The 21,492-nt window shown below is 41.2% G+C and overlaps 1 protein-coding gene across 2 annotated transcripts in view; it reads right to left on the bottom strand.

Annotated features, from left to right (window-relative positions):
- Nucleotides 1-21,492, bottom strand: part of CREB5 (cAMP responsive element binding protein 5) — a gene marked incomplete at its 3' end in the record, with an annotated part of 332,872 nt that overhangs the window by 94,719 nt on the left and 216,661 nt on the right. For both annotated transcript variants that reach the window (XM_082846274.1, XM_082846273.1), the window contains 2 exons: nucleotides 8,238-8,364; nucleotides 2,065-2,175 (listed from right to left, as the gene is read on the bottom strand). In XM_082846274.1, coding sequence (XP_082702400.1) covers nucleotides 2,065-2,175; nucleotides 8,238-8,364 — 238 coding nt within the window. The remainder of the gene's footprint in view (nucleotides 1-2,064; nucleotides 2,176-8,237; nucleotides 8,365-21,492) is intronic.

The raw sequence follows: 21,492 nt of genomic DNA, 5'->3' as shown, positions 1-21,492 counted from the left end.
TCAGAATAGGGACGCTCAGTAATGTATTAAAAGTCATTCACTTAACGCTTTTCCAAGCTACTAGGTAAATGCTCTTCTTCCAAAATATAAGTGGCCAATATTACAATTTTTCCCTTTGGATTAACAGTAATCCATATTTGTATTGGCAATACCCGGGTTAGGCGTGGGAGTTTGGAGCAGGGGGAAAAGCTGTATCTACTTCATGATACAGTTGGTTTGCCCAGACATCATGGATCTGGAAATATTCATTCACTTAGAACATGAATCAGCAGAGGAGTATGCCTGCTCAACATTTAACTCAACGAACATTCACAGGGTCACGCTATTTTTACAAGTACAGCCCAATTCTCCCTTTTGTCTCCTGCTGATATCATTCACTATTAATCTGCCATATCGTACGTTTTTATTTCATACATGTAAATAACTAGAAACCTGTACTCCCTTTGGAAGCATTTTCCTTCTTTGCCAGCAAGAAGAGGGGTAGGACACTTCAGAGTCAAGTGGTGGCGTAAAATCCAATGAAATTCAACTGCAGGGAAACTTGCTTTGGAATTGTGCTTTAGAATCTACCTCAAGTTTGTCTGGCAGGTCCCTCAAAAGGGATACAGACCCTGAACTAAACTAGGTGATTCCGAAATAATCCAGCTGGAGGAGTAGCATCTGATGCTTAGACCCAGAACACTTATTCATACACATGAATAACTTAATTTTATTTTTTTCTTAAGTACCGTCACAATTCATTTTTTATTTTCCTTTAAAAAAATGTAAATGGCATTACTCTGGTCTCCAAAACAGATGCCAGTTTGGACTTTACTCTGCCAGCAAGTATTTGTTTTGGCTCAGCAGGGCCTGAGTTGAAAAAATATTTGCCGATTCCAAAAAGATTTAACGAGCTTTGCTGAAGGTGCCGGCGCCATCTGGCATGTCACAGGGACTGTGGCACAGCAAAGAGAACTCTCCCAACCACAGATTTTATTTGCTCAACGTAGCCAACACTGGGAGTTCAGTTGCTTCCTTGGGCTGAGAAGCTGCAAGTGAAATGAGTGAAGTTTCCAAGAGAACGTGACCAAAGCAGGCGCCAAAGAAACTTGCTGCCATTGAAAACGAAGTCACTGGGTATGGATGGCTAATTTTCAGAGATGTCAATAACATCCTCACCCCAGCCATTAGACAGGGTCCCTGACGCTGTCAGTCAGCAAACCAAATAAATCTCCCAACTCCTAGCAAAAGCTATCGATCCAACAGCAGATACTAAAAACTTTGCCGCAGTGTATTTTGTTGACATTTGACACCTCACTACCTGTGGTGTCAGAATTTGTATGAAAACTGAATGACCTACTTCAAGTAACTCCACTAAATATAACCAGCAAACTTACTTTATATGGCCAAGATCGACAGGCATTGCTTTTATTAATATTTGGTAGAACAGAAATGCATGAATCTATCACTTTGATCGGAAGGACTGACCTTACTGCACATCAGTCTCATACGTTAAAAGTCACTGACGTTGTCACCTGAAATCACCCATTTCAGCATGACCTGCAGTTACCCCGTGAGAAAACAAGGCACTGGTCCTTTCAGCTCAATGTCACATCTGACTATAACAAAAACTGAAAAATATTTTCATAGTAGTATGTGCTTAAAAATCACACGTCTGTCTTGGTGGCCGTGGGGACAGGAAGAGTGGCATTGAAACTGTGACTACCTCGAAGGAGAGAAACTCTGGATTGCTTTTGCTAATTTCACTTTCTGAGCAAATATACACATACTTGGGTGCATCCCTCCTCAACTCCTATGGATCTCCCCAAACTTCCAAAAGTCCCTTTCACTAAGGCCACATGCTGGTCCAACGTTTGTTATATGAGCATCCGACGCCAAGGTTCAGTAACAAATAGCCTCAAAGAGAGAGCCAAGCTCTGCACAGCTTTTCCACAGAAAGACCTATTCACTGAAACAAAGACAGAGCCATCTACCTGACTTAACTGAAGTCTGGAAGTCAGAGCAGAAATCAAAAGAAAGAAAAAGTCGTGAAATAACGAAAGGATGGGTATAACTGTTATTTACCATTTTGGCTTCCGAATGCATCGGCTGGACTTGGGGTGAAGCACAGGGGTTGCTGAGATTTGGACCTTGCATTCCCAGGAGGTTGGAGTTCACTGACATTTGTCTCTCCATCTAAGAGAAAGGAAAGTAACAGGATCAGAAGTCTGAGAAAGGCAGTCTAGGTCATAGACAAAGCTGCATTTCTCTTTCAAATGGATCGTTTAGAATTTCTGTGAATAACTCCCGGCAAAGCCTGTGGTTTGCTGAAGGGTAAACAATATACTCCTGAGCCTTGAACTCACGCACATCAAAGAATCATCCAAAGCTGCGCCTTCTAGAGAATACGCCCGATGCCAAAGAGAGCTACGTGTTGTCATGGTAGATCATTTCCAAACAAAAGTATGCAATACTTCCACTTTTGCGAACACTCCAAATACTACTCATCATGCTTATTTTTATAGCTACACAGAATAACGTATGCATAGAAAAATGCTGGAAGGATACAGACTATACCAAATGGTTATCTCAGGTTATCTGTGGCTCTTTTGTTCACTCTAAATTTTATACAGAAACGTGAATCATTTTAGCAATAAGAAAAAATTCATTTAAAAAGCCACCCTCTTAAAGATGACGTGTCTTCCTGTCTCTCTAACTCATGACCACAATCAAAATGATTCAGCAGAGGTATCTGAGCTGCTGCCCCTGGAACATCTTCTGTTCCCCGTTAACCGTGTCTGACTACACCGGAGCAGTTTTAGGCCTCACAGCAGGGCTAGGGCTCCGGAAAGGTGAAGAAAGCAGTCAGGGTGCTGAAGACTCGTGATCGATGACCCCCACTGTCCTGCTGGCCTGCCCTAGTGTCTAGAATTAACATTCAAATATCTGAATTGAGTTCTGGCATTTTTTTTTGTAACATCTTTATTGGAGTATAATTGCTTTACAATGGTGTGTTAGTTTCTGCTTTATAACAAAGTGAATCAGTTATACATATACATATGTTCCCATATCTCTTCCCTCTTGCGTCTCCCTCCCTCCCTCCCTCCCTCTCTATCCCACCCCGCTAGGTGGTCACAAAGCACCGAGCTGATCTCCCTGTGCTATGCGGCTGCTTCTCACTAGCTATCTATTTTACGTTTGGTAGTGTGTATATGTCCATGCCACTCTCTCACTTTGTCCCAGCTTACCCTTCCCCCTCCCCGTATCCTCAAGTCCATTCTCTAGTAGGTCTGTGTCTTTATTCCCGTCTTACCCCTAGGTTCTTCATGACCTTTTTTTTTTTTTCTTAGATTCCATATATATGTGTTAGCATACGGCATTTGTTTTTCTCTTTCTGACTTAACTTCACTCGGTATGACAGACTCTAGGTCCATCCACCTCACTACAAATAACTCAATTTCGTTTCTTTTGTCTCCGGGGCACGTCCCTGTTAAAAAGTAAATACAGCAAAATCTCTATTTCAGTCAAGGAAGGGTGCGTCTGATTCATATTTTCTGTTTAGTAGAAAATTAGCACTTTTTGAAGAACTAGAATAATGCTTAATAAATACTTAATACTGAAATCCCACAGAAAATAATTCGACTTTCCTCGGGGGGGAGAAACAGTTTCTTGAATGCAAGAGTTTTTCCATTTGCCAAAGGATGGAAATGAAAACAATGGTTGGAAATTTTAGGGAACCAGGTTTCTGCTCAGTTAGCCTAAGTAGTCTTAGAAAATACAGAGTTCCTTATCACTGGAGTTTGTCAAAGTGTGGAGGATGGAAACCTCACAAAGAAGAGTTGAGAGTAATAGTTGAACTAAATGACCCTTTACCATTGTTGGGACTCTATCACTGCAATTCCTGCTGTGTCCACCCCAAGGGCAGGGGTGGGGGGAGTATAGTTATGACACCCATGTGTGGATTAGCAGAGGTGCCTGCCTAAAGCCTCTCATGAATGACTGGGGCACATTTCCTGTCACGGCAAAGCACCATCAGCCTTACCTTGGCCAGAATTAGCTTATCAGTTATCTAGCAATGTATGAATATGTGAAATTGTTTCCAAAGGAGCTACTTAATGAAGGAGAACTTTCTAGAGCACTCTAGCAAAACCTTTTGCAGCACCAATTCAACAAAATAAAATAGAGTTGTCCCTCAGTATCCTCTGGGGATTGGTTCCAGGACCCACCTCTGATACCAAAATCCAAGGATGCTCAAGGCCCTTATATAAAATGGCATAGTAACTGCATAAAACTTACACACATCCTCCCTTACACTTTAAATCATCTCCAGATTACCTATAAGACCTAATACAATGTAAATACTATGTAAATAGTTGCCAGCACTTGGCAAATTCAAGTGATGTTTTCTGGAACTTTCTGGTATTAAAAAATATATTTTCAGTCCATGGTTCGTTGAATCTGCAGATACGGAACCCACAGGTACAGAGGGCCAACTGTATTCACCCTCATATTCCTCTAAATCTCCAGGCAGCCTGGGTAGTCTAATTTTTTTAAAATCATGGTAAAATATACATAATATAAAATTTACCATTTTAACTCTTTTTAAGTGTACAGTTCAGTGTCATAAAGTACATCTGTATACTCTCATTGTTAAGTCACGGAGATTTCTCTAAAAAATGCTTATTACTTTATAACTCCCACTTCCAGAGGCTAGGGGATAGGAGAGTCGGACTAGGATTCAACACTTTATTCCAATTAGTGACCTTCTCCTAGAGGGAAATCAAGTCCAAAGGAGCTTTGGCTTTCAGTTTCCTAAAGGAGCATGGTTCAGAAGGACACATGATTATCCAGCGTCTTCCATCATGCTTTGTAGCCATCAAGTTCTCCAAAGAAGTGAGAGCAGCCTGCTTGCTGCCTCTTGATCCAGAGTCAGCCACGCTTCCCACTTTTGAGAAAAATTACAGTCTAGGACCCTTTCTACCTTATGACTGACTAATTAAACTAATTAAAATACTGAAAACAGGCTGATTTTCCTACCTTAAAAAATTGCATTTTTCCACCTAAGTAATTATAGGGGGTTAGCAAGAGCCTCTTTAAAACCACCATTCGGTGCTTTGTGCTAATAACGCTCTGCCCGTGAGTGTGGCTTTAATGAGGGGACTAGAATTAAGAGGTCAGAAGATGGGAGTGGCTTTGCTAAATACTAAGCGACATTGAGCACTGTAGGTAAAACATCCAGGGAAAGGATATCACCTTTTTTTGAGCTTCTTCTTTTCCCTTGAAACAAACTGGAAAACAGGAGCTAAAATGCCTGCGGTTCACTGGGGTTTTGTAATTATAAATGGGTGTTCGTATTCCCAAATTATTTCGGCATTTGACTTTCAAGATCAGAAATCACGACCCAGTGAAGTGCTGGAAGCCAACGCCCGCCTTTTTCTTCACCACATGCCAGCATCTAGCACAGGGCTTGCTCCATGGCAGGTGCTCAACAAAATGTTACGAAATAAATAAATGAATGAACAAATTCATCATTTGTTTCTGACCTAGAGCTTTGTGAAATATGTAGCCTGACGGCGTGCACTACAGATCAGTTAAGAATCTCACCTTCACCTACAGACATAAACTAATCTTTTATGCCACAGGAAGCATGATTTCTCAGGGCAAGAACTCTATGGAAAGACCACACTTGACAAGCCAAAATTACAGTGCAAGGGCTGGCGACTTGATAATAAGGAAGAAAAGGCCCAGATTTCTAGGGCCTAGAACTCTTAGGATATGCTTTTAGATACCTTGTGTTAATTTTCTTGAGCTACATTAGTGTCACACCGAATCACGATTTCCCAACCTTGGCGCTACTGACATTTGGGGCCAAATAATTCTTTGTTGTCGTAACTATCCTGCGCATTGTAGAATGTTTAACAGCATCCCTGGCCTCTACCCACTAGATGCCAGTAGCACTTTCCCAAAGTTGTGACAACCAACAGTGTCTTCAGATATTGCCAAATAACCCCTGGAGTAAAAAACTGTCCACAGTTGAGAATCACTGCTCTAGACTGACACTATTTTCATGACAGCTGTACACATCGCTGACATGGGTTTGGGAACTCCTGACTCTCTTTATCTACACTGGCTCTTTACCATGCACCTGATCCTTTGCTTCTATTCTGACGCATCAACATTTTTTTTAAATTTCAAGTGTATTGACTTCTCTGTTAAAACTTTAAAGACTCTTTTTCTTTTTTTGATGTGGACCATTTTTTTTTAAAGTCTTTATTGAATTTGTTACAATACTGCTCCTGTTTTATGTTTTGGTTTTTTGGCCACGGGGATGTGGGATCTTAGCTCCCCGACCAGGGATCGAACTCACACCCCCTGCGTTGAAAGGCGAAATCTTAACCACTGGACCACCAGGTAAGACCCAAAGACTCTTTTTCTGTTCAACTCCTCTATTATTTCAAGTTGTACAATGAAGTGATGTGGTAGAAACCAGGGCCAGGCACGCTTTTCTCTGGGTCTTTTCAGCCTAAATGTCCCACCTTTGCCCCTGGGAATGGAACACAGTTTAGTCAAATAGGGAAAAAAGGTCACTGTAGTGATATTTTTCTGGACAATGCATACATAGAATTCCTGAAAGGAAACTATTTTGGACGAGAAGGATTTAAAGCCTGGATGAAGATGGCTTGTGGTAGAAGTCTCCATGCAATTAGTGGGGTTGAATGAAACCCAGGATCACAGCATTGGTGGTGCTGTTTTCCTTAAACGATGTTTAAGGTGAGTGGTGCAGGTAAAGTCAGTCAGCTCACTTGTCCTTCTGACCCAATCTTGCAAAGAATCTTTCTAGCCTGAACTACCTGATACTTACAGTGGGCAGGTCCCTGTCTCTACAACTGGGCCACCAAGGCTTTCTCCATTCCCCTGCTTCCACTTGGATAAATGAGCAAATTGCTCACCCTGGGATGATCTGGGCTGTTCAGCATGAGGTGAGTGTGCGTCCTAGTCACGACTCTTCCCTTACAAGCTGTGTGACATTAGACAAATCCCTTCAATGTCTGACTCTTCAGCTTTTCATTGGTAAAATAAGTATATCAATAATGACTGCGATCATATTCCCACAGGACTGCTGTGAGGACAAGATGAAACAGCAAATGTAGACAGCTCCTTAGAATGCTAAAAATGCTCTGCAAAACATTCCTGATATTATTGTGGGAGGGTTTTAATTGAATTGTCATATCACCTCTAAGGCTTTTCAGAACCTTATGGCCCTGTAAATCATAACACCAGCCATGTGCACCGAAGCACAATGCCAGGGAGGATGACGATGTACGGGGTGGGGATCCCGCGGCAGGAGAGCAAGGTTTGCTCTGAAACAGTCTGTATGTGCGTTCTACATGAATCTGTTGTTTTCAGAAGGGGCAGTAGAATAGCACGTACGCCTGTAGACTCAGGAGCCAGACCACCTGGATTTAAATCCTGATTCTGTCACTCACTAGCTCTTAGTGACTTAGTCACTTAACCAAGTTCCTTAGTCTCCTGTGCCTCCGTTTCCTCATCTGCAAAATGAGGGTAATAACAGTGCATACCTCAGAGGTTTGCTGTGAGAGGGAAAGGAGAGAATGTACGGATCATGTAGTGGTTGAGAGAGAATTCCTGGGTTCAAAACTCAGCTACTCTACTTCTCAGCCAAGCAAGCTATTACCTTACTTTCTCCATTCAAATAAATGGGATAGTATTAGTACCTACCTGAGAGGGTTGTTTCACATGTTGATGAAATGCTTAGAGAGTGACTGGCACACGGTAAGCCCTCAATAAACGCTAACGTGATTAACAGAACATGATACACATGGATACGTGTTAGCAGTTATTATGTACCATCGTTATTATTGTTATTATCCTAATTATCACTCTGAGTCCTGGCTAGACCACTCATTGGCAATTTAATGACACTCTGTATGTAGCCCAAGCTATAGGCTTTGGAGTAGTCATAAAATCCCGTGTCCCTGGACAAATTCCATTCCCTGGGTATGACAAGCTCACTTGTCACCAGCAGGAAGATGGAACCATGCCTCATTAGGGAAGCACTGTAGGATGGAGAAGCCAGCAAGATGCCTAGGGATACACAGCAAGGCACTCAAAGCAGACTGGTACCTAGCTCAACTCTCCATCCAGAAGAAGCCACTTTCTTCCCTGTCAGCTTAGATCTCAGCTCTTCCTGTACTCTTTCAAATGGGGCAACCTCGGCACAAGTCAGAAGCACTTACTGGCATCAAGACGGCAGAAGAGCCCGGCATTGTAGGGTTGGGCAGGGTCCCTGGCATGGAGGCTGGCATGGGCTGTCTCTGTCTGTTGTGAAGATGGAGCAGAGAAGATAGAGAGCCTGGGACAGGCCTGGGAACAAAAAAAAAAGAAAAAAATAGCAAACATTATTCTCAATGCCCTGATCAGGGGATTCACTGCCTGTTTCCCATGTCCAGAGTCAGCGGGGACAACACCATTACATGAGCAGCAGATCAGATCCCCTGATGGGAGCCACATAATTAAGGATATTAGGGAAATAATAACAAATGAAATACAAGCCTGGCTTCCTTTGCTACTTCCTAGTTAATACATCAAATTCCAGTTCATTTCCTGACCTCTGTTATCTAACTGATATTCAATAGACAACACGCCCGGTAAATCTCCTACTACCTTGCATCTCAGGAAAGGGACCTGGTGGTGAAATCCTGTGTGTTTACTCTGAAGCCTCTGCCCTCTGGAGGACCTTAGAGCCTGAGATCTGTGTATATTTGTTTTATCCACACTCTCTCACACCGCTGCCTGGAAGCCTGCCTGGCTTTGCTCTGGATATACTTTCACTATCTGGATTTGCAGAGTCAACTTCATTCATAATTTCCCAATAGAAATCCATTTTGACTTTTTCACAGTTCTCTACTTTGAGTGGAAAAAAACCCCCAACAAACCCAGGTCACAAACCAAAGTAGCTAGATTATGGTTCACAGCAATGCAACGAGCCTTTCTCAAGGCAAGTCTGGAGCCCAGCCCCCAATTACCAATCCCTCATTTCATAATAGCTCGAGGTGTTAGGCTGTTTGACAGAAACTGATTTCGGCCTGACCTGCAGGACTTGGGTAAGCATTCCTTGGGGGAGTACACAGTTCTTTTGCTTCAATTTGCCAGAAAAAAATTTAAGGGTCTTAAATTGATTTAATGAGGCAGGGAATATGGGACTGAGGGAAAAAGGGAATTATTTGTGTTTATTAAAAATGGCAAACAAATGACCTCCTTGGCTAGATTCTCAATCTCCTGATGCTCTCGCTCTGGGGAGCTGTATAAATGTCAAACCATCGAAGTAAAGACTTAACAACAAACAAATAAAACAAAATAAACAAACACCCTTCAGGACCTCTGAGCCTTCCATGTTAAACCGTCTTATCCTGAATGCCGTGATAGATACTTGTGCCTCCCAAATTAATGTATTTTCTAAAAAAAAAAAAAAAAAAAAAAAAAAAAAAAAAATCCCTCATGCTAAGCTCTGGGTAAGGATTGCCGAGAGACGTTCTCTGCAGGCCAACGCCTTCCTGCGTTTCAGGGAAGGGTAGCATGAAGAGCCTTTTCTTTGGAGCTCATTTGCCTCCCATGGGTGACTCATGGAGCCTAAACTGGGAAAAAGAATGCCAAGATATTCTTCCTTCGCATTGCTGTTACGATTCCAAAGAAGATTAAGTTTTCTGTTCTTTTCGCCTGAAAGGTCCCTTGGAAACATAGCTTGCTATCAGAGTTACACACATCATAGAAGGATTAGTCCTAGATTAGTCCTAGATTTATGTTTAGGAAGTTGTATATACGAAAATATAAAAAATATATAAAACCTTTACACAGAGTTTACGGAGATGTACACAAATTACAACCAGTTCTATTAATAGCATGTGTGTGAGTGGTTACATAGATAGGCTAATATAAGAAGCTAGTAACAATGAAATGAGTGTTCTCAGAAAAGCAAATGAAGTACTATGGGTATTTCTTGGCATGTACCCTTGGGACCTCTGGAGCATGGATGAACAGTAAGGATTAGTAAGGCCTTTGAAGGCCCTTCAGCTTTTACAATTCTAGGAAATTGCTGGTCTCAACTGGTCCAAAATTCTGTAGTTGTAATGTCACTGGGTCTTAAAGTCTATGTCATTCAGAGGTGAAGAGCTCAGTCAGAGAGGTATAAAATGCTGCTCAGTCATCAGACATTTATTTTGTATTCTATAGTCTTAATGTTTTGTTTGGGACCTTTGCTGAAAAGAACATAGCTATATATCAAAGTACAGAATATTTAATAATGGTCAGTTCCTCTAAGTACAAGATTAATAATGTGAACTCCCCACTTTCATAATGAAACCCTACAGATAGTTAATTATCCATCCAACCATTCATCTAAAGATATCCACATAGACAGAGACAGACATCTATACATACACGCATGCATATAGATACATAAATCTATACATACATACAGTCTTCTACCATATATCTGTTCCCCTAGTCACCAGAGGTAATGCTTTGAGTGCAGACAGTTAGGGACACGTAAAAACTGTTATAGGAAAGACAACTAAAAATATTAGATTATGTTGATGTGCAGTAGCATCCTCATAAACAAGGGCAACACATTATCATCATTTATATTTTGTTCCCAACATATTAATGGTAACCTTGATTATCAGTTTTTATTGATGGGCTATTTTTTAAAAAAGAAATCAATTAAACAACTCAATGGTGATGTAAATGAAGACGCAAAAGTAATTAAATTTAAAACAAGTTTTTGTTCTTCCCCAAACTGTGGAAAACTCCCAGTTGTACAGAACAATTGGGGAATAGTATGTTTTATTTAATTCAATGTTCTTATTAGGTCAGTTATTTCCACACCATGCATAGGTCTCCCAGATTTTAAAATATCAAGTATTCCCTCATTAATTAAGAAAATCTTTCAGGGTACTGGGTTCCCTTGGGATTATAATAATAATTACTAATGATACCAATCAGGCCAATTAGCAACGTATACTTGGAGGGAAAAATGGTTATTACAGAAATCTGTATGTTTGAATTCTGAATAATTTTGAATTATTGTTTTACCCAGATTCTGTAAATAATTTCCCCAACTCCACCTGCAAAACCAATGGAGTTTTCTAGGCTTCTTGCTTAGGTTTTTAAAACTACAAAAACTGCAGAAACAAAAATCTATGGCTACCCATCACTAGATACACAAAGGACTAGAATGGGGTTATTATGTAGCTTGGCCTGAGAAATAATCATTTGTCCAGAATATTCAGACCACTGAAGCAAGAATGGTATTGGAATACTTGCATTAATTGTCTAATTCCCTTTGTGCATGTAGAAATAATAATTATGTAATACATTGCATAAAATTTTTTATATTGCACTTATACACTGCTTCATACTTTTCTAAATATGTTCACCTTCATGTGACTTGAAACAATGCAATGTGGTAGGTAGGTCCTATTACTCCCATTTTACTTAGGAGGAAGCTGAATTCAGAGACATTTAAATTTGCCCAAGGTCATACGGGTCATGAAAAGAAGTAGGACTTATTCTCAACTTGCAATATAGGGCTGCCCCCATCCCACCTTGATGGCTCCCATAACTAAGTTATTGATTTTTTTATATTAAAATAAATCCACGGTCCATTTCCTTTGATATTCACATTGCTCCCTGGACTTTCCAATGAAGTCGTAAAATTCTGCAATACTGCTAACATGAGAAGTCACTGATCCAGGTGAAATTATGTTTTCTTCCTTTAAAAAAAACCCAAACTTCCCAAACAACACATCAGCTAGGCTCTGAAAATAAGATGGCAAATTGCAGTAAAGTTGTGAAAACAAAGACCCAACAGTCTCTCTCCAGTGCAGGCTTGTTGCCATGAGTTAATTCCAGGCTTTGAGCGAGCCGAGCCTCCTTTTTAATAAGCATATGCCTCTAGGTAAAGTATTTCTACTAAAAATTATTGAGGCATGGAACAAGGTAAGGTGTGTGAGCTCATATTGGATTGTTCAATTATGAAACTGAGTCCCACAGCATTAAGAGTTTTCCAACTTGACAGATTATTCCTCTTTATACACTTGTATAAACATACTGCTTATGGCTGAAATCTATGTAAGCTTTTCTTTCAATTACGATGTCAGGGATGACAGACTGTGTTTTCACCGTCCTTAACAGAATGACAGGTACCACAGCGAGAGATTTCATGGCCTCGTTTTTCCCTCCAAAGGATGTTATCCAATCTAGGGATGTCAGTAAAGATGCCTGCTGGTCCTCCTTGCCCTTGGGCAAGCCCAACTATCTTTAAGGAGCCAAGGGCCAGTGCTTTTGTTTGCAAGATCTCAGGAGGATCACGGCAGACTGCTCTTCTTTCCCAGGTCTTCACCAGATCCATGACCTCCTGGGATTGCTTACTAAACTCTAAAGACAGGCAGATAGGCCAGGTACGTGGACAGGCAAAGGGAAGAGGCGAATGATGAAAAGAAAATTAGGTTGGAAAATTAGAAGATCAATATTAGCATCAAAATCAGACCACAGCCATCTAAGAAATCTTGAGCAGATAAAAAAATAACAACAAAAGAACTTGGTGTTGGGGGGCGGGGGACAGACTGAAGAAAAGCTTGAAAAGCAAGAAAATGGCAGGAAGAGTGGGCAAGCAGCAGGGGATCCAGATGCCATTGCTATTAGAGTTTCTGACTCTGGAGAAGAAACTTCCTTAGCTTTTAGGCTCTCCTTCTCATCATCTGTTTCGTGAATGGATCAGACTACAGGCCCTTGAAACTCTCAAATTCAGATTCTAGGGCTCGAACTGAAAATGAGATATTCTCAACCTAGTGAGACTATATGTTTCATTATGATAAGGGTATTCTTTACTGCTCACTGGTGCGTCCACAGCCCTTAACCTGGCTCCTGGCACATAGGAGGGGCTCAGTGTGTCTCTCTTAAGTGAAATTGAGCTGGTACAGCACCTAGTTCTTAAATTCCAAATAGAAGGTGTTCCTAAAAAGTGAGAGAAATTGCTTAAAAACGGACCCAATCCATTCTATGGGGCCCACACTTCACTCTCATTTAAATGTAACACGATCTCACACACAGACTAGAGAAACCTTGTTGACTGCTATCTTTGTATTTGCTTATGAGAAGAAAGATGTGCTTCCTCTGGACCTTCTTAAATGAAGCGTTGTGGCCTAATGTAGCAAACTAGTCTCTGTCTGGGAAGGGGAGACTGAAGAGTTGAAGAGGTGAATACAAAACTCTTAAGTCTTAAGAGGAGGCAGTTTGTAATGAGAAATGCTTATTTACTCATTCTTCTCCTAAGTGGGATCTTAAAATTCCTATTTTTGTAAAGAAAGCAAATTGCCAGGATAATCAAGCAGAATGTGAAATGGAAAGACAGCATAGTTAATTTCTTCCCTGTAGTACTAACTACATTGTAGAGTGGGGTAGTGAAGAACATGGGCTCAGGAGCTGGTCTGCCAACTTGGAATCTCAGCTCTGCCACTTATTAGCTGTGAAACCTCGGGAAAGTTACTTGGTCTCTCTGTGCCTCCGTTTCCTCCAGAGTAAAATGAGGTGATAGAGAGATTTACCTCAGGGCATTAGGAGTTATCACATATTAAATATATTGAATATGCTTAATAAAATTAGTTGTGATTGTTTTTGTTATTATTATTCTGGAGCATTGACCAAACAACAGATTAATTACTATACTTCAATCAAGAAACTGTGGCTTAAGGCTGGGATCTTTTTTTTTTTCTTCTTCTTTTTTCTTTTTGTGGGATCTTAGTTCCCCGGCCAGGGATCGAAGCCAGGCCCATGGCAGTGAAAGCGCTGAGTAAGGCTGGGATCTTAAAGAACATCAACCCTTAGCTTTAATTGAACAACTACAATCTAACAAATATAAAAGAGTCCAAAACTCCTCGCATATATATTTCTTTTAAAACCCATCAACTTTAGAATCCCAAACCTTTCTATGGAGGCAAATGGATTCCTCCCACCAACAATTTTACAGAATTGCAAAATGACTTCACAGTATTTCTCAGAAAGGATCCTTGAAAATATTTCCTCAAAATGGAACCAAACTAGTTCCCCAGAGATAAGTCCTCAGTCTCTTGTTTTTCCTGAAAACAATGACAAAAGTCCAACTGAAGCAATAACTGGGAAAACAAGAAAGCTATCTGGCCCACATTCTAAAAGACATCATATTACTTGTATCTTTTAGAATGAGCTCGTGCTCTGTACCAGGTCTCATGGCCAAGCTCCTGAAGTTGGATGGCAAATACTGTATTTCCTCTTTTAACAAATGAGGAATTTGAAAGTAGAAATTCTACTATGAAGTAGAAATAGCTTGAGAAAAGGCACAAAAATATCAGCAGAATTCAATTAAAATATGTATTTTTCCATTTCAAAGCTTCCTCAGGCTCAAGGGAGGACCTCTGATAAAGATCGGGAATCTCCTTGAAAGAACTGTCCACCCCTCACCCCACTTTTCCTTTGGTGACATAGACCTCTGGGTGTCCAGGAAGAGAATTTTGCCTTAGTATCTGCATCCTATCCTCTACCCAGCCCCTAGCCCCTATCTTGTCCCGAAAAGCTAGTAAAATAGCCAATGCAAAATGGCAAATGCTTTAGCTCATCAGCAATACCAGTAAACCCATATCCTTATGATAGAACTCAACACGGCTCCAAGGCCCTGAACCATCTGGCCCCTCACTGCCTTCCCAGCTCACGGCCCTGGGCTACACACACCTGCCATAATGACTTTCTTCCAGCTTTATGAAAGCGCCATCTTCCTTCCTGCCCCAGACCCTTGACATAAGTAATCCTACAACCTTCTCCGGGCAATCACACCAGGATGGGGCCTTTTTTGGCATGCTCTCAGGCACCCTGTACTTTTCCCTAGTAGTATTTAATCACCATTTATTCAATCAATCATCAAAAAACCAATGAAGCACCTAATACGTGTTGGGCTCTATACACTTTTATTTCAGAGGGGAAAACCTATTTGGCAAATTAGGTCACTTGCATAATAATTCATTTACAAATGTTCAACTGGTGACAATAGGATGATAAACAAAATAGATATGTTTCATGGTCTCTTGGAGTTTACCATCTCTGCTTCCCAATTATAATTCATTAACGATTTTGAGTGATTTTTAAAAATGCCTTGCTCCCAACTAGACAATACACTTCATAAGTCCGAGACTGTGTCTGCTTTGTTCACCAAGGCAGATACTTCTGAAACTTAAGAAAGCACATGATACCTAATAGGTGTTGTTTTATTCTAAATAAATTTATTTATTTTATTATTTTTATTTTATTTATTTATTTTTTTGGCTGCAGTAGGTCTTCGTTTCTGCACGCGGACTTTTCTGTGGTTGCAGTGAGCGGGGGCTACTCTTCGTTGTGGTGCGCGGGCTTCTCGTTGCGGTGGCTTCTCTTGTTGCGGAGCACAGGCTCTAGGCACGCAGGCTTCAGTAGCTGTGGCACATGAGCTCAGCAGTTGTGGCTCATGGGCTCTAGAGCGCAGGCTCAGTAGTTGTGGCGCACGGGCTTAGTTGCTCCGCGGTACATGGGATCTTCCTGGACCAGGGCTCGAACCCATGTCCCCTGCATCGGCAGGCAGATTCTTAACCACTGCGCCACCAGAGACGCCCCTAATAGGTGTTTAATAATTACTTCTTGAATTAAGAAAACATAGTTTTCAAGGATCTCTTCGACTAGCAATGAACATGGCAAGAACAGTGTTCAATAAATTATCTCTGCTAACTAACGAGAACTTGATTTACAAGTTAAGTGAAACTAATGTACATTAACAGCCTAACATAACCCAATTCTGTTCTTGAAAAGCATAACTAGTTACCTCCAAGGTAGTCCGTACTTTTTATCAGTGCCCCTTAGATTAAACTCAAGCTTTCAGATGAGTTCTAGACCCATTTATTTTTGCATGAATTAAATTAATTTCCATTTGAAATTATATTTTGGGCATTTCATAAGAAAAGGCTATGAATAATTCAGGAACACTCATCTCTCTCTAATCTATATAATGTTTCAAAAATTGGATGCCTGCCCTGCAATAAGGCTGCACTTTATAATGTTCAGAGCTCTGAACTCAGATGTACCAGTGACACTCACACCACGGTCAACTAAACATATCTGCTTTGCACTGATTTACCGATATTGACAAGAACACTTTTGTAATCATTATCACCGAGGATGTCAGAATTTAAATTTACCATGCAAAATAAATTTGGGCCTCTTTTTAAAAAATCAGTTTTGTATTACTGCTGCTTTTATCTTATAGATGTAATATCTGATATCTTGGAAATGTAACTTCTTTTTCTTTCAATGAAAGCCTGACAACAAGAGGGCCAATGGTAGTAATAAAATGTCATACAGCTAACAGAGCTGCATCCTGCTGGAGCCTTTGCTGGGTTTTATAGCATATATGCTGCATCTACTCAGGCAGAGGAGATGTTTACTAGTGCTTTCAAATGTTTTAAACAGAGAGAGTAGTGATAGAAGGGGAGATGCGAATTTATGGCCATTCTGTTGAGACTAGTAAATCAATCTTTTTTTTCTTCTTTAATGACTGATTTCTGCACCATTAATCTGAATTAGTCATGCAGTCAGCTTGATTCACTTAAGTTAACCAAAACCACTTTTGGATTGGTTTCTGATGCACTATTGTTGAAAAAAAATTCATTTTCAAAATCTGATTTTTTTTTCCTGGTAAAGAGCTAAAGCCTCTTTATAAAGACCCTTTATAAAAGACCCTAAATGCCTGAACAGTTTGGCTTTAGCCATGGGTCAGACTTAAAGACATGAAGAGATGGCTTTTCAGTTAGCCAATAACTTCTCAGTTGTATCAATTATTTATAAAGTACACTTGGAAAAGGCAAGTAAGTGCAGTTCAAAAGACATAAAATAAAAGATGATTTTGAATGCAAGCTCAAATAAATGATATGTATCTACTGGCTGGCTAGGGGCAAATTTCTTCTCCATAGAAACATCTCTCTAAGTAAAATGTCTTCCTGTTTGTGAGTTGTTAATAAGCTTCTTCCTTGCTTCCTAAGGACCAATAAGTAGCACTCTGATTATGAGCCTTGTCATTTACATGTGACTGCTGCTTGCATTCATTCCCCATAAATGAATAATTCATGAAAACCTTCACTAACACATTTGCCTGGATGTTCTGGAGAGGCAGAGAGCTCCCTGCGCTTACAAACATCCCCTTCCCCCAGCTCTAAGTCAGCAATTCGGTTTTGATTTCTTCTGGACTCTCAGCTTGTCGGTGACCATATTTGAATGGTAATTTGTGGTGGAATCCACACCCAGCACAATCCCCCAATACCTATGTTCCAAATGGACTGCTTTTTTTTTTTGCCGCTGAATGATGGAGGCGCTCAGCTGCAAACGACTTCAGCCAGCAAAAAGAGAAGAGCTCTTGAAAGGATCATCTGGGCAACCTTTACTCATCCTTGCATTTTGCAAGGCTCTCCACTAGGTCACCCTCACTAATGTCTTTATCTAACCTCTTCTTGGATCGAGAGGCACGGCCTCTTAGGCAGTTTTCAAATACCTCTCCCGGGAGACCAAATTTATGACAGGTCCCACACAGCCACTTCCCAGGATGATTTCAGCTCTTTAGGAAGAGGTGATAGGAATGATTAGCTCCACAGGTATACTGGCAGGAGATGGGATGTGTCAACGATGCAGGAGCAGTTTCGGGCAGCTGAGATGACATGCACAGACTCTGCAACCTCAGCCTGCTAAAAGCCTGATTTCTCAAGTTCTGTTCTTAATGATAAGGTAACTGAAATGCTCAAGGGTAACCTGCTCTCCAGGGAAACGCAGACAAGGAAAGAGACACTCCTAAGGCTTGGTAATCTCCTCACTAGGTTACATCCTAACAGACAGCTGCAAATTCTAAACCAAGGCTGTAACCAAATAACCAAAATACATAGGATGGGGTGTGAGGGGTTGGTGGGGGGAGGCAGAAGGGGAAGGTATGGAGGACTTGGAGAAGGTTCCAAAGAAGCACTGAAAAATACTAAAAGGCCAGAAGGGAAGACCTAAATGGAAAAGTGAAAGGAACAAGAAGACTGGGAGATGACGATACGATCTTCAAATTTCCAAACGACTATATTCAGAGAATGGTGACCAGTTACTTTCAAACCCAACTGAAGCAGAATAATAACAATAAGAATATGTACACCTATTCAGCAGCACATGGGATTTAACTTAGAAGACGGAATATTTGCTGGGAATGAATAGTGTAAAACAATTAAATGGCTTACTGAGGTTTTGGAATTTCCTCTTATTAGGCTCTGAAAAAATAGATTCGTCCCCATCTGGCAGGGTTTGTAGGGGAGGAGGTGGAAGAACTGGCAGACCTCTCATGGTCCTAAAGTAGGTCTATTCTTTTCACTTATTCCAGTCAGAGTGGCTGACAGAAATGATAGAGAGGATGCTGGCTGCCATCATTAACCAGTAACTCGAATAAAGCAGCCTTGTGCTGCTGACAAGGCAGAGGCTTTGAGTCGCTTGCTGGCCCCACCACGGACCACAAGTGTGCGCTCTGCACAAATCATTTAACTTCTCTGTTTTCTCATAGGCAAAAAGAGGGCTATCGTCACCACTTCACAGGTGTGGCAGGAGGATGATCTGACAATCATACATGAGATAATACTCTGTGTGCGCTTGGCCCTTGGAGGATGATCAGCGTATATTCTATTCAAGAAATGATTCATCTATTTCAGAACATAAAATCATTGCGAGTGTCATTTTAAAATATAGACTAAATCTATATTCTCCTAAATTTCAGGGTGAAGTGGTTTGGGGAAAAGACTCAGAACATCCAGCCTCTCTGAGGGATCTGAATATCTTTTCCAATACTGGGAGTCCTGGTGTATCCTGGCATATTATCTTTTTGGAGAAACCTGCTGATTTCTTCAGTCCAGGCTAGTCTCTGCTATGTGCTCTCAGAGCAGGTCCCAGTCTCTCCCTTAGACTGGAGGGAGAGTATCACAGGGCACTGAGCTCAGCACACAACAGGAGCCTTATAAAGGTTTGTTGAATGACTTAATGAGGTTACCGCACTGTACATGGTGTTTCACTTCCTGGCAGCAGTACCCCCACGACACATCCATGACGGGCCTCTTTTTTAAAGATCATGATGACTTGAAACTCCATCCTGAAGGGACAGTCAAGTTATCATTGACTTGAGCAAGGGGGATTGGGGCAGGGGTGGAGTTTCCAGGAAACTCGTGTGCCCTTCTTGTGCAACCTTTCCCGGGCTTCCTTTCAAGTTCTCCCACTTTGTAGCACTTATCATGAAGCTAAATTGATATTAGTCTGAAAGACTTAATAAAATAGTGGCAATAAAGTTCATAATAATGATACTTGGCATTTACTTTGCACTTTGCATCCAAGGATCTCAAAGGGCTTTGCAACGAGGCTTTTGCTATTTTCAAAGCTACACATGGGCTGGACACACAACCAAAGAAGCCACTGAGTTATAGCTTCCCTTTGGACAGAGTTGGTTCTATCATTAGGCTCAGAGATTGCGATTGTGACCATACTACGTGCATAAACACACCCACTACACACGAACACCCACAGACATCAGACATCTACACGTTAAAAGGCAAAAGTGATATAAAGACTTTCGGTCCCAAGCATGCTTTTGTCTGCGTTAGCTGGGTCAAACCCTGGGACGCAGGTCTGCGTTTTGGTAGACTTGTTTTACTGTGATATTTCTTTCAACCCCCTTCTCAGTGTATTTATAAAACCAACTGGAACATCTGTGTCTGTTCTTTAAAGGCATGGAACTTTTAAAGGGCTTATTTTTCCTTTAAGTTCATTCTGAAGGAAATTTTGTTTAGGCTTAAATGATTAGTTAAAAGCCACACGGGGGTTTATGTATAAAGCATCTCTTCTAAGGCACTTTTCCCTTCCCTGGTGGCCTTGCGTTTTGCCAGAGAGAGTGACTTGCTCAGTTTCCCATATTATTCCCCAGACAGTCCTATTCCTACGCCCAAACAAGTGTGGTGTTTGGGGTTTCAAGTTTAAATGTAATTTGGTATCCTTTCAGATGTCTTCCTACAGCTTAATAAACATCTTCCCCAGAGGGACATGGGTCTGATTTTAATTTGTGGTAGAGTTATGGTCACAGTAAATGTCAATTTTAGCTATCGACAGTAAGCCCCTACTAGAAATAGAAATAGAAAGTGACTGTCAGTGCATTTAAAGGACACGTGCCACATTATGCGTGCTCATAGGAGTTCACTGTTCCCCAAGAAATCCCTTCACTGATCTGTGACGACAGCTTGGTTTCTCCTCAGGCCCTGGGAAATCAGTGGCTCACCAGAACAGAATGTGTCAATCTGAAGATCATAAAAAGATACAGTGAAGTAACTGAGCCCTTGGCTTTGAATCTGAATATCCCAGAAAGCATGTCACTTTCTCAACTACTGGTTTGCCTGGTGATCATGGGCTGTGTCCTCAAGACCTCTGAGTTTCTGTTTCTTCATGTATAAAATAAAGTGGCTGAGCCGACAATCTTCAAGGACATTCTGACTCTAAAATTATATAATTGATACGATCAAGAGTGGTAACCTGGCTTATGGAGAGGCCCAGAGCTATTTACTTCAGGGACGCAGCACGTCAGTTGTGAGTGGGTTTTCCTCAAAGCTGTGGACAAACGGGTAATTCGTCACTAGCCTTTTTTGGACATTCCCTTTCCTTGAACAAGAAGCAGGCTCCAAAGATGCCTGGGTGCAGGGACCATTTAGCCGAGCAGGGCAGGAACCAGAAGTCCTGAGGGGTAGGTGAGGGGGTAGTTTCTTCTTGCATATGAAAAATGATCCTTTTAGTTAGCATGAAATAAAGGTTTCACTCTTCCGTACACTAGGATTGGTCAGTTATTATTAAACAGAATAATATTCTTTGAGAGAGGCGGGGCAGGTTACCAAATAAGCCATTACTGTCTTTTCATTGTGGTACCACTGGGCCCTTTGGGACTGGGACTAAACTGGACAATTCTGAGAATGACAAAAATCCTCCAAGTCTGTGACTTGCCAGGAAACATTTTCACTACCGAGGAGTAAATGCTATCTGACCCTACCTGTTAAAGAGCTAAGATAACATTCCCTAATTGCCTACGTTGAGCCCTATGGATGATCCGGTCATGGTGCCTGGGGTGGTTAATTTTAGGTGTCAACTTGACTGGGCCGTGGGATGTGCAAATATCTGGTTAAACATTATTTCTTGGTGTGTCTGTGAAGGTGTTTCTGGAAGAGATTAGCATTTGAATTCGTGAATGAGTAAAGCAGATTGCCCTCCCCAAGGTAAGTAGGCATCATTCAACCTGCTGAGGACCTAAAAAGGATAAAAAGGAGAAAGGTTGAACAGTCGCCCCCCGTACCCCTCTGTCTGACTGGTTGAGCTGGGACATTAGCCTTCTCCAGCCCCTGA

The sequence above is a fragment of the Leucopleurus acutus genome, assembly GCF_964270905.1.
Source record: "Leucopleurus acutus genome assembly, chromosome: 9".
In the NCBI taxonomy this organism is placed as follows: domain Eukaryota; kingdom Metazoa; phylum Chordata; class Mammalia; order Artiodactyla; family Delphinidae; genus Leucopleurus; species Leucopleurus acutus.
The sequence above is the reverse complement of the archived record's forward strand: the minus strand, read 5'-3'. Positions and strand labels throughout refer to the sequence as shown.